The sequence below is a fragment of the Eubalaena glacialis genome, chromosome 7, assembly GCF_028564815.1.
Source record: "Eubalaena glacialis isolate mEubGla1 chromosome 7, mEubGla1.1.hap2.+ XY, whole genome shotgun sequence".
Taxonomy (NCBI): domain Eukaryota; kingdom Metazoa; phylum Chordata; class Mammalia; order Artiodactyla; family Balaenidae; genus Eubalaena; species Eubalaena glacialis.
In genome coordinates, this window is record NC_083722.1 from 2,103,544 (window position 1) to 2,117,171 (window position 13,628).

The 13,628-nt window shown below is 39.9% G+C and overlaps 1 protein-coding gene across 3 annotated transcripts in view; it reads left to right on the top strand.

The window, feature by feature from the left end:
* RIPK1 (receptor interacting serine/threonine kinase 1) overlaps positions 1–13,628 on the top strand; it is a 37,208-nt gene that overhangs the window by 16,344 nt on the left and 7,236 nt on the right. For all 3 annotated transcript variants that reach the window (XM_061195669.1, XM_061195668.1, XM_061195670.1), the window contains 3 exons: positions 322–547; positions 2,543–2,692; positions 7,548–7,624. In XM_061195669.1, coding sequence (XP_061051652.1) covers positions 322–547; positions 2,543–2,692; positions 7,548–7,624 — 453 coding nt within the window. The remainder of the gene's footprint in view (positions 1–321; positions 548–2,542; positions 2,693–7,547; positions 7,625–13,628) is intronic.

Consider the following 13,628-nt stretch of genomic DNA (forward strand, 5'->3'; position numbering starts at 1 on the left):
TTGTTGTGGAGCACGGGCTCTAGGCACGTGGGCTCAGTAGTTGTGGCGCACGGGCTTAGTTGCTCCACGGCATGTGGGATCTTCCCGGACCAGGGCTTGAACCTGACGCACAGACATTTCTTAAGGGAGATTTTCCAGATGGCTGAGGACATACAGTTTCTACTAGTCTGTTCAGAAGTAGCTGTTTTAAACTTACCGAGTGCAACCATTTATGGAAATGTTACTGTACCTCACATCTACTGAAGAAGCCCCAGATTTGAAGGCAAATCTGATTTGCTTGCAGCCTTCACAGAACAATCCTGTGGGTTTGCTCCCTTGCAGATAGCTGACCTTGGCTTTGCCTCCCTTAAGACGTGGAGTGAGCTGATGAGAGAGGAGCTTGCTGCGCAGAGGAGAGGGAGCGGCACCACGAAGGACGGCGGCAGCCTCCACTACACGGCCCCCGAGCACCTGAACGACGTCAGCTCGAGGCCCTCGGAGAAGTCGGACGTGTTCAGCTTCGCCATAGTGCTCTGGGCCGTCTTTGCCAAGAAGGAGCCGTATGAAAGTAAGGCAGTTATAGAGGAGTGGGATTTGAGGACTAATCAAAGTTGTTCAATGGAACATGGGCCTTCAGTGAAGTCAGTTAAGATGTATCATTGTTTGTTCATTTAACGTCTGTCTGACCGACTGGACTCTTAAGCTCCACAAGGGCCAGGACCGCATCTGATCCATTCACTGCTGTTTCCCCGGGATCTACACACACAGTGCCTGGAGCCTAGTGGGCGCTCCGGGAGTGTTTGTTGAAAGAATGAGTCGTCTCAGTTTAGGAATCAGGGATCGTAGGACAGATAGGAGGAGCCTTGATAACGCATCTGAGCTTGGGAGGTGCTGTAGCTGTTCCATAATTCCTCCCGGACAGGAGAGCTTGCCTGCTTCTGCTTGTGAGGGGTTAACCCTTTCAGGGCATACACTCCATACTTTCATTCGTCCCCTAATCCTTCATTCAGAAATTGTTTCTTTTCAGTACTTACTGTGGGACTTTACTCAGAATGGAGAATATAAAGATGAGAAAGTCATGGTTCGTGCAGGAGAACAGATTAGCCATTCTTCAGTGTGTTAAGTATCTAAACTAATGGACGTTCTCCTGCCCATTCTTCCTGGGTGATTATCAGCTCCCATGGTTCAATGATCACCTCTTTGCTGACGCCTCCCACATCTCCAGCCCTGGCCTGGATATCCACTTGTCTATTAGTCAGACCCAGTCCACGTACCAGGGTAACCCCAAAGCAGCGTCCCCCAAAACAAATCCATCTACTCCGTGCTGCCCTAGTAGCTCGTTCAGCTTTGCTCTATGTTCAGAAAACGGCATCACCAGCCACCAGCCGAGCTGCCCAACCAGAAATTTTAGTCATCCCAGACTCAACCTTGCCCCTCATCTCCCGCATCCGATCAGACACCAAAACCGATGAATTACGGGACTTCCCTGGCGGTCCAGTGGTTAGGACTCCTCACTTTCACTGCTGAAGGCCCAGGTTTAATCCCTGGTCGGGTAACTAAGATCCTGTAAGCCGCGTGGCGTGGCTGGGAAAAAAAAAAAAAACAAAAACAACAACTGTGAACTCAAGGTATATCTGATTCAAGGTACGTCCGCTTCTCCCCATTCCCCACAGGGCCCTCACTAGGTCAAACCCTCTGTATTTCTATGGCAGTCTCCTCGTGCTGCCCGCCATTCACACTACAGCCAAACTGCTCATCCTAAAAAGCAAATCAGACCGTCTCACTCATCTGTTTAAAATCCTGCCAAGGCACCCTTGACATTCAGGGTAAAGTTCAGATTCCTCAATATGGAGTACAGGGTCCTTCCTGATTTGGCTTTTGTTTCTCTCTCTAACCTTATTCCTTCCCTCACTTCCTTTAGTCAATATGCCCAGTTACACTGAACTATTCATAATTTCTGGGATGCATCATGATTTCTGCAACTTCCAATCTATTCATATCCTGCTTTCTTAGCCTGGAATCCTCCTCTCTGAATCCTCCTTCCCGATTCTTTACCTGGATAATTCCTGCTTATTTTTCTGGACTCAACAAAGCCTTCTCTGACCTTCTAGTCATGACCCTGTTACCAGAACCCTTTGTACTTACTTCTCAAATAGCCATTATCACTCTACATTCTCGACTAGCCATCATCACTCTACATTTTAAGTCACTCTTATTAAACTGAGCTCCTTCAAGGCAAGCGCTGTCCCGTATTTGTCTTTGTATGAAAATCTGGAGTGTGGCATTGGCTTCATTCACATATTCCATTTGTTCTACGAGGAGTCAGCTTTGCTGTGAATTCTGTCTTTCATCTGCAGAAACTAAAATGCTGTTTGATCTTCTCTGCAGTGGAATTCATCAGCTCGTTGTCACAGGGCCCTTCTGCCCCTACTGGATGCGGCAGCTGTACTGAAAGCGTACCCTAGGCAGAGAGAGATCAGTGGCTTTGTCCAAGTTCTGTCACCTCCCTGCCTGAGAGGAGCAGGACCTGAAAGCTCAACTTAAGCTCCTCTTTGTTCCGTAGACGCTGTCTGTGAGCAGCAGCTGATGATGCGCATTAGATCTGGGAACAGGCCGGATGTGGAGGACATGGCTGAGCACTGCCCGCGGGAGGTTATCAGCATCATGAAGCAGTGCTGGGCGGCGAATCCAGAAGATCGGCCAGCGTTTGCCGGTGAGAGCATCTTCCATGACTGCACGGTCTCCCACGTGGTGATCTTCCTAGTGAGATGCTGACAGGAAGTTGCTTTGAGTTTTTAGAAAACTGAGTTCCACTTGTGATTTCAAACTGATTTTCTAGATTCCAAACACTTTGTTCAATGAAAAGTTGTCATCGCTCCCCAGAGCATGAAGGCATATAAGGTCCTCTTGTTTCTTTGTGGGTTTTTTTTCCCATAATTAACTTTTTAAAAATTGTGTTAGAATATACGTGACACATAATTTACCATTTTAACCATTTTCAGGTGTACAGTTCAGCGACATTAAGTACATTCACAGTGTTTGCACCCATCACCACGATCCGTCTCCAAAGCTTTTTCATCTTCCCCAACTGAAACTGTATCTATTAAACAATAACCCCCCATCTCCTCTCCCCCAGCCCCTGGCAACCATCATTCTACATTCTGTCTCTCTGAATTTGGCTACTCTGGGTACCTCATGTAAGTGGGATCTTACAGTATTTGTCCTTTTGTGACTGGCTTATTTCACTGTGCACGGTGTCTTCAGGGCTCATCCACGTGGTAGCCTGTGTCAGAACCGCCTCGCTTTTCCCTGCCGAGTGGCACTCCGTGGTGTGTAGACCGCATTTCGTCGATCCATTCATCTGCCGAGTGGGTTGCTCCCGCAGGCCTTCTTATTCCTTAGCTCCTTTGATTTCATTTCCCTTCCGTTGTGAAGCTGGCATCTCTGGAAATGTGATTTTGTCATTTGGATTGGGCCAATAATAGAAGGAGAAGGAAAGGGACATGGACGTGTCACATCCTTGTACCTCTTCTCATTCCCCTGTGTTACCTAGCATCTTGCTACAGTCCTAGAGGCAGAGGAAAGAAGAAAATCAGAGGAAAGGGGCAGAGGAAATAAGAAAATCAGGTGAGGAAAAAATAAATAGCAGGAAGGAACCTAGGAGCCTACAAAGGATTTTGCTCTCATATTTCTGCTATGAGAAAACAGAATTGAAGCCCCACCTACCACTCCCACCAAAGGGTTAGAGGGGTGATTGATTTAGTTGCCTGTTTTCTTATTTGCTGAATCTTATCCTGGCTTGGTTTCTTCTCTCATGCCTTTTTCACTTTTTTAAACTAAAATTCTTATTTTAAGGTAATTGTAGATTTACATGCAGTTATAAGAAATAACACAGATATCCCATGTACCCTTTACCTAGTTTCCCCCACTGATAACATCTGGCCAGACTACAGGACTGCATTACCACTGGGATATTGACACTGACACAGTCAGATACAGAACCTTTCCATCACCACAAGGGTCCCTCCTGTTGCTCTTTCATAGGAGTAAAGCTGCTGTAAATATTCATGTTGCAGGTTTTTGTGTGAATATAAGTCTTTGTTTCTCTGGAATAAATACCCAGGAGTGAAATAACTAGGTCATATGGTAGGTTCATGTTTAGGGTTTTTTATTTTTATTTTTTAAAGAAACTGCCAAACTGGGAATTCCCTGGCGGTCCAGTGGTTACGACTCTGTGCTCTCACTGCCAAAGGCCCAGGTTCAGTCCCTGGTCGGGGAACTAAGATCCCACAAGCCGCGTGGCACGGCCAAAAAAAAACACCAAAAAACAAGATCACGCATGCCAACAACAACAACAACAACAAAAAAAAGCAAAACAAAACTGCCAAACTGTTTTCCAGAGTGGCTGTACCATTTTATATTCTCACCAGTTTCTCTGCATCCTTACCAGCATTTGGTATTGTTGCTATTTTTTAATTTTAGCCACTCTGATAGGTATGTAGTGATATCTCATTGTGGTTTTAATTTGCATTTCTCTAATAGCTAATGTTGGTGAATATCTTTTCATGTGCTTATTTGCCATCTGTGTATCTTCCTTGGTGAAAAATGTTGCTCTATGTCTTTTGCCCATTTTCTAATTGGATTTTGTTTTTTCACTGTTGAATTTGGAGTGTTCTTTATATATTCTATACAGTATTCCTTTCTTGGACATGTGGTTTTCAGATATTTTCTCCCAATCTGTAGCTTGGTTTTTTTCATCCTCTTAGCAGGGTCTTTCACAGAGTAAAAGTTTTTTATTTTGATGAAGACTCATTCATTAATTTTTCCTTTTATGTATTATACTTTTGGTGTCAAGTCTAAGGACACTGTCAGGGTTAGATCCCAAATATTTTTTTCTGTTTTGTTCTAAAATTCTTACGGTTTTACATTTAAGTTTGTGTTAAGTTTTTTTCGGTTTTTTTTTTTTTATTGTCAAGGAAAATTTATTATTGCTAACATAAGAATGATAACACAGAACTAAATATTGGTTGTCTTTCTTGCCAGTTATTTGATTTATGTCTTATTGGGAAAGTACCATGATCCATTTTGAGTTAATTTTTGTATAAGGTGTGAGACTTAGGTTGAAGTTCGCTTTTTTTTTTTTTCTTTTTGCCTCATTCCAACGCCATTTGTTGAAAGGCTGCCTTTCTTCCCTTGCATTGTTTTTTGTCCTTTGTCAGAAATCAGTTGGGATATTTGTGTGGGTCTATTTCTGGGTTCTCTGTTCTGGTCCATTAATCTATGCATCTATCCCTACTCCAGTACCTATGGTCTTAATTACTCTAGTGACATAAGTTCTTGAAATTGGACGGACCGATTTCTCCCACTTTTTTCTTCATTTAAAAAGTTATTTTAACGACTTTAGTTTCTGTCTTTCCATATAAAATTTAGAAAAATCTTGTCTATATCTAAAAAAAAAAATCTTACTGGGATTTTGATAGGAATTGTGTTAAACCTGTGTATCCATTTGGGGAGAATTGACTTCTTTACTATATTGAGTCTTCTAATCCATGAACACAGTACGTCTCTCCATTTATTTAGATTGTCTTTGATTTCTTTTATCAGTGTTGTATAGTTTTCAGCATACAAGTCCTATATATCTATTTCCTTTTTTTTTTTTAGCAATTATAAGTAGTTTGTATTTTTAACTTAGGTGTCCATTTGTTCATTGCTAGAATATAGAAATAGAGTTGATTTTTTTGTATGTTAATCTTATATCCTGGGACCTTGTCAAACTCACTAACTGGTTCTAGGAGTTTTTTTGGAGATTTTTTTTAGATTTTCATGTCATTTCCAAACAGGGACATTTTCATTTCTTCCTTTCTAATCTGTTTGGTTTGTATTTCCTTTTCTTGCTTTATTGCACTGGCTAGAATTTCCATTCATTTTTATTGTTCTGTCTTCCATTTCACTGACTTTCCTCTTTCTCCTCCATTCTGCTGTAGAGTTCATCCACTGAGCTTTTTATTTGGCTTATTTTATTTTTCAGTTCTAAAATTTCACTGAAATTTCTTTTACATCTTCTATTTCTTTGTTGATGCTTTCTATTTTTTCATTTGTTTCAAGCATGTTCATAATTGCTTCTTGAAGCATTTTTATCATGGCTGTTTAAAAATCTTTGATGTGTAATCCTAATGTCTCTGTCGTCTTGATGTTGGCATCTGTTAGTTGTCTTTTGTCATTCAGTTTGTGACCTTACTGGGTCTTAGTATGATGAATGATTTTTCTATTGAAACTTGTACATTTTCTTACTATGAAGCCTTCTGTTTTTAGCTGGCCTTTTCTGACATGGCTTTGACAAAGAAAGGGTGACTGCCACCTTGTTAGCACCAGGTGGAAGGAAGTCAGTTTCCCCACTTGGCCCTGTTGACACCTGAAGTGGGAGGCTTTTCGTTACTACTGGTCAGGGGTGAGGGTTTCAGTGGAGTCCACATGGTCTCCATGGACACTGCAATGGAGGCGAAAGTCCCGACTCACCCAAGGCCTCTTCTGATAGTTCCCCATTGGGATGGGGAAGGAGCATCTTATTACTGCAAGGTGAGGATGCAAGTTCAGTCTCCCCTTGTTGTCCACTGACACCACAGGAGTGGAGGGGCTCATTACCACCTGACTGGAAGGAAAGTTCTGGCCTTCTGTTTGGCCTTCTCTGACATCACCCTGGTCGTGTGTTGGAGCACCCTGTCAGTGTCTTCTGGGGTCGGGAGTCTCAACTCCCCACTCAGTCTTTGCTGGTGGGGGTGGGGGATGGAGTCACGATTTTTCTATGGCATTTGGCTGGAGAGTGGTTACTGACTAAGCACTCTGTCCTGCTAGGCTGCCCCTTGCTTAGCCCTCTGGCCAGAAAGAACAGGCTTTTGTTGGGCTTTTTTGTTGGGTTTCCAGCTTCTTCAGGTCCAAGTCTGAGATCTGTGCAGCAAAAGAAAAAAAAAAAATCCAGTAAGCTCACTGCCATGTCTTTCCTCAGATCCCAAAGTCCCTAGCTAGCCTGACTTTGTCTCTCCTCCTTTCAGAGTCTCTTTATGTTTGTTTTATATATAATATATAGGGGTTCTTGTCATACTTAGTGGGAGAAATAAGGAAAAGTATGTCTATTCCATCTTCCCAAAAATGGAAGTTACATTTTTCTTTTAAGGCTAACAGCTCTAACTTTATACCAGATCCTTATTCTGAGTATTCCATCCTATAGTAACTCAGATGCCAAAGGGACAGAAACAAGGAGTCCACCCATCTTTTTTCATTTGGAAATTAACTTGTATTAGGTAGGGCTTTGTGCTGCAGCCAGAGAAACTGCCTGTTATTAGGCAGGAGCCCTGGGTTTCCAGTGATATCCTATCCTTTGTTCTGCCTGTGTAATAGTTAGTCTTGTTAGTCTCTTTATGAAGGTCAGTGATTTGGCATTTAAATTTATATTTCCCTGCTTTGCCCACAGATTACGGTAAGTAATTCAAAGATAATAGATTGGTAATATTTTAATTTTATTTTAGAAAATACTTAAGAAATTTAAAGTACTATTTTTTTTTTATATATAGGCATTGAAGAGAAATTTAGGCCTTTTTATTTAAATCAATTAGAAGAACATGTAGAAGAGGATGTGAAGAGTTTAAAGGTAGGTAACATAGCAGCTGCTCAAAATGCTAACATATTGAAACATATATATTGTCAGTCATGAAAACCAAAGCATCATACTTTATTACTGAGATCTGAAGTAAGCTAGCTTGGTAACCACAAAAAACAAAATAGGCAGTTTTATGCAGATATCATCAAGTTAGCATACCGGACCCATTCCTCTGTCAAAACTAATGAAATGAGAGAAAATATATCTACCAATATGAAAACAAAAGCACAGCATTACTGGAACAGGATGGAAAGTACCATAGGTGGATCAGTCATTTTGAGGAATTCTTGAAAGATAAAAAGCCAACAGAATTATATCTGTTGAGACATAAAACAGGAAAAAAGTGTTAAAAGGCTGACCCAAACATAATACTCAAGAAGTCATGGAGGAAAAAGTCTCAGGTCAATGTGTAGAAGAAGTGGGTGGTCACACGGGACGTTGGTAGGCGTTCTCATTTGGGAGCCACGGTGGTGTCAGTTTTAACAGTTGGCTCCTCGCCCCTCACGTCTTGTGCTAAAGCAGCAGATGGGGGCAGCATGTGCCCAGGGCCGAAGCAGTGAGTTTGGTGCCTGGGATCAGAGAGGTATGTCAGAGACTGTTGCCAACTAACCAACCAAGAGGAGCAGAGACCTCCCCTCCTCACACACTCAGGAAACAAGCTGTTGTCTTAAGTCTTACAGCAACATGGTGCTATAATCATGAAAGGGAGACAACAGTAAATAAAAGAGGCAGGCAGACAGAGATTTTAAGATACACACACACATACACAGATAGTCAAGAATTGCCAGACTGTCCACCATCAAAAAATCTACAAACAATAAATGCTGGAGAGGGTGTGGAGAAGAGGGAACCCTCTTGCACTGTTGGTGGGAGTGTAAATTGATACAGCCACTATGGAGAACAGTATGGAGGTTCCTTGAAAAACTAAAACTAGAACTACCATACGACCCAGCAATCCCACTACTGGGCATATACCCTGAGAAAACCATAATTCAAAAAGAGTCATGTACCACAATGTTCATTGCAGCTCTATTTACAATAGCCAGGACATGGAAGCAACCTAAGTGTCCATCGACAGATGAATGGATAAAGAAGATGTGGCACATATATACAATGGAATATTACTCAGCCATGAAAAGAAACGAAATTGAGTTATTTGTAGTGAGGTGGATGGACCTAGAGTCTGTCATACAGAGTGAAGTAAGTCAGAAAGAGAAAAACGAATACCATATGCTAACACATATATATGGAATCTAAAAAAAAAATGGTCATGAAGAACCTAGGGGCAAGATGGGAATAAAGACGCAGACCTACTAGAGAATGGACTTGAGGATATGGGGAGGGGGAAGGGTAAGCTGGGACAAAGTGAGAGAGTCGCATGGACATATACACGCTACCAAACGTAAAATAAATAGCTAGTGGGAAGCAGCCGCATAGCACAGGGAGATCCGCTCGGTGCTTTGTGACCACCTAGAGGGGTGGGATAGGGAGGGTGGGAGGGAGGGAGACGCAAGAGGGAAGAGCTATGGGGACGTATGTATATGTATAACTGACTCACTTTGTTATAAAGCAGAAACTAACACACCATTGTAAAGCAATTATACTCCAATAAAGATGTTAAAAAAATTTTTAAAAAAACAATTGCCAGACTTTGGAGGGATACCTACACTATAAAAGAGAGGTATCCAATGCAAACCAAGAAAGTAATCAAAAGGACATCAGGAAAGAAAGTCACTAAGGAAAAAAAGCATTACCACAGCAATCAGGAATAATTCATAACGATAAAAGTTTCATTTCACCAAGAAGGCAATAACAGCTTTAAGTATGTTGACCCTTGAACAACACAGGTTTGAACTCCATGGGTCCACTTATACACAGATTTTTCTCAATAAATACGTACTACATGATCTTTACTTGGTCAAATTCATAATGTGGAACCACGAATACAGAGGGCCAACTGTAAAATTATACTTGGATTTTCGACTGTGAGAGGGGTGAGCATGCCTAACTCCCATGTTGTTCAGGGGTCAACTGTGTAATTTAGCAAAACTGGCTCAAATAGAGATGGAAAACCTGAATATTCCCATAACTGTTAAAAGAGATTGAATCAGTCCTGCAATAAAATTCCACAACCAGATAGCTTCATCAGCAATTTCTATCAAATATTCATTGAAGAAATTACCCCAATTGTATACAACTTGTCGAGATAATAGAGAAGAGGGAACGTTCCTAAACTCATTTTATGAGACTAGCATAACCTTGATTCCCAAACCTGAAAAGAAGATACAAGAAAGGAAACTTACAGAACAATTTCACTTAACAATGTGGATGTGAAAATTCTGAGTAAAATATAAACAAGGTGAATCCATCAATGGACAATAAAGGTTGAAAAAGATATATGGTCTCACTAACAGAAAAGCAAAGTGAATTGATTATAATTTTTCATCCATTAGATTGACAACAGTTTTGAAAGGTTGATAATATCAAGTGTTTCTGAAAATGCAGAATAACACAATCTCATGTAGTATTGGTAAAAGTGAAAGTTGAACTTTATTGAACGGTGAAGCATTTATCACACTTTTAAAAGCACATAACTTTTGCTGCAGTTCTGCTCTTAGTAATCTACCCTACTCACATGTATGCTCAAAGATTTAGCTTCAGGAGATTTTTGCACCTTTGTGAGAGTTAAAATTTGGAAATACACAAATATGTAAATATGTATACACACACACACGTATAAATATTTGTATATTTCCAGAATACATATGCAAATGCCTAGAGAGACTAAAAGGTCCACAACATACTCCAGATAAGGATTACCTCTGAAAATGGAAGAGAGGGGGTTGGAAGGAACGACATTAAAGTGTTGCTCTGTGTAATTCAGCAGTTTGAATCTTTTAAAAGAAGTTTGTATTTATATATTTTGTCTAATAAGAAATAACTGTAAAAAGAAAACAGTTGCTTTTACAAAACAAACAAGCCAATTGAAAAATGGGTGGAAGAACTAAATAGACATCTCTCAAAGGAAGACATACAGATGGCCAAGAGGCACATGAAAAGATGCTCAACATCACTAATTATTAGAGAAATGCAAATCAAAACTACAGTGAGGTATCACCTCATGGTCAGAATGGCCATCATCAAAAAATCTACAAACAATAAATGCTGGAGAGGGTGTGGAGAAAAGGGAACCCTCTTGCACTGTTGGTGGGAATGTAAATTGATACAGCCACTATGGAGAACAGTACGGAGGTTCCTTAAAAAACTGAAAACAGAACTACCATACGACCCAGCAATCCCACTACTCGGCGTATACCCTGAGAAAACCATAATTCAAAAGGACACATGTACCCCAGTGTTCATTGCAGCACTATTTACAATAGCCAGGACATGGAAACAACCTAAGTCTCCATCACCAAATGAATGGATAAAGAAGATGTGGCACATATATACAATGGAATATCACTCAGCCATAAAAAGGAATGAAATAGTGCCTTTTGTAGAGATGTGGATAGACCTAGGGACAGAGTGAAGTAAGTCAGAAAGAGAGAAACAAATACTGTATAGTATCGCTTATATGTGGAATCTAGAAAAATGGTACAGATGAACCTAGTTCCAGGATAGGAATAGAGATGTAGACGTAGAGAATGGACATGTGGACACAAGGTGGGAAGGGGAGGGTGGGACGAATTGGGAGATCTGGATTGACATAAATACACTACCATGTGTAAAATAGATAGCTAGTAGGAACCTGCTGTATAGCACAGGAAGCTCAGCTTGGTGCTCTGTGATGACCTCGATGGGTGGGATGGGGGGCGGGAGGGAGGTCCAAGAGGGTGGGGATATAGGTATACATATAGCTCATTCACTTCGTTGTACAGCAGAAACTAACACAACATTGTAAAGCAATTATGCTCCAATTAAAGAAAAAAAAATTAAAATAACATAAAAATGCTTATGTGTTAAGTAAAAAGCAACATACAAAATGCTACAAACTGTACACATAGTTAGTATCCTGTGTCATTCTCCCCTAAATCGTTCATATGTTGATTCTGAATATTTTTGATCATCTACCTATGTAGCAGGCACTCTGTTAAGAGCATAGTGCAAATATGACCAGGGGAAAAAACTTGTAGGAAATACAAAATGTTAATTTTTTCACTTGAGTGTAGGTTTCTATTTAAAGATAATTCTATACATTTTCTATATCTTTTATAATGAGTATTATTATTTTTATAAGGGAAGAAGTTTTATCTTTGTTTTTAATTGTAGTAAAATATACATAACATAAAATTTACCGTCTTAACCAATTTTTAAGTATACAATTCAGTGGCATTAACTATACTCACAATGTTGTACCACCACAACCAGTATCCATTTCCATTTTTATTATCCCAAACAGAAGCTCTGTATCCCAAGCAACAACTCCCCATTCCTCCCTCTCCCCAGCCCCTGGTAACCTCTATTCTATTTTCTGTCTCTATGAATTTGACTATTCTAGGTGCCTCATAGACGTGGGATCATACAATTTGTCTTTTTGTGTCTAGCATATTTCACCTAGCATAATGTTTTCAAGGTTCATCCTTGAAAACATTTTGTAGCATGTATCAGAACTTCATTCCTTTTTAAGGCTGAATAATATTCCATTGTATGTATATGTCACATTTTGATTATTCATTCATCTTTGATGGATACTTGAGTTGTTTCCACCTTTTGTCTATAATGAATAATGCTGCTGTGAACATTGGTATACAAGTATCTTTTTGAGTCTCCGCTTTTAATTATTTTGGGTATATACCTAGGAGTGGAATTGCTGGATTGTATGATAATTATACATTAAACATTTGAGGAACCATCAAACTGTTTTCCGTAACATCTACACCATTTTATATTCCCACCATCAAGTCACAAGGGTTCCAATTTCTCTACCTTCTCACTAACACTTTTCATTTTCTGGGTTTTGTTTTGTTTTGTTTTGATAATAGCCATTCTAATGAATGGCGGTTTTGATTTGCATTTCTCTTTGAGTAATGATGTTGAGCATCTTTTCATGTGCTTCTTGGCCATCTGTATGTCTTCTTTGGAGAAATATCTATTCAAGTCCTTTGCCTGTTTTTCAATTGGGTTGTTTGTTTTTTGTTGTTGAATTACAGGAATTCTTTATATAATCTGGATATTCATCCCTTATATTTATGTGATTTACAAAAATTTTTCCCTACTCTGTGGGTTGTCTGTTCTCTCTCTTGACAGTGTCCTTTGATGTACAGAAGGTTTTAATTTTGATGTAGTCCAGTTACCTATTTTTATTTTGTTGCCTGCGCTTTTGGTGTTATATCCGAGAAATCATTGTCAAATTCAATGTCATGAAGCTTTTCCCCTATGTTTTCTTCTTATAGTTATATAGTTTTAGTCAAGCTTAGGTCTTTGATCCATTTGAGATAATTTTTCTATATGTTTGTATATGTTGAAAGGTAAGGATCTAACTTCATTCTTTCACATGTAGATACCAGTGTTCCTCCATTGAATGGTCGTGGCCCCCTTGTCAAAAATCAATTGGCCAGGGACTTCCCTGGCAGTCCAGTGGTTAAGACTTGGTGCTTCCACTGCAGGGGGCAAGGGTTCGATCTCTGGTTGGGGAAATAGGATCCCGCATGCTGTGTGGCAAAAGTAAATAAATAAATAATTAAAAAATAAAAATAAAAAATCAACTGGCCATATATGCAAGGGTTTATTCCTGGGTTCATTATATTCCATTGGTCTGTATGTCTTTCCTTAGGCCAATACCACACTGTTTTGATTACTGTAGCTATGTAGTGACTTTTGAAATCAGGAAGTGTGAGCCCTCCAACTTTGTTCTTTTTTAAGATTGTTTTGGCTATTTAGGGTTTTTTAAGGTTGTTTTGGCTACTTAGGGAAAAAAGTTTATTTTCTTAAAGAAGTGTTTACTGCTTGTAAGAGATATGTGAAATTTCAACCTTTTGAAAGATTCGTTCTT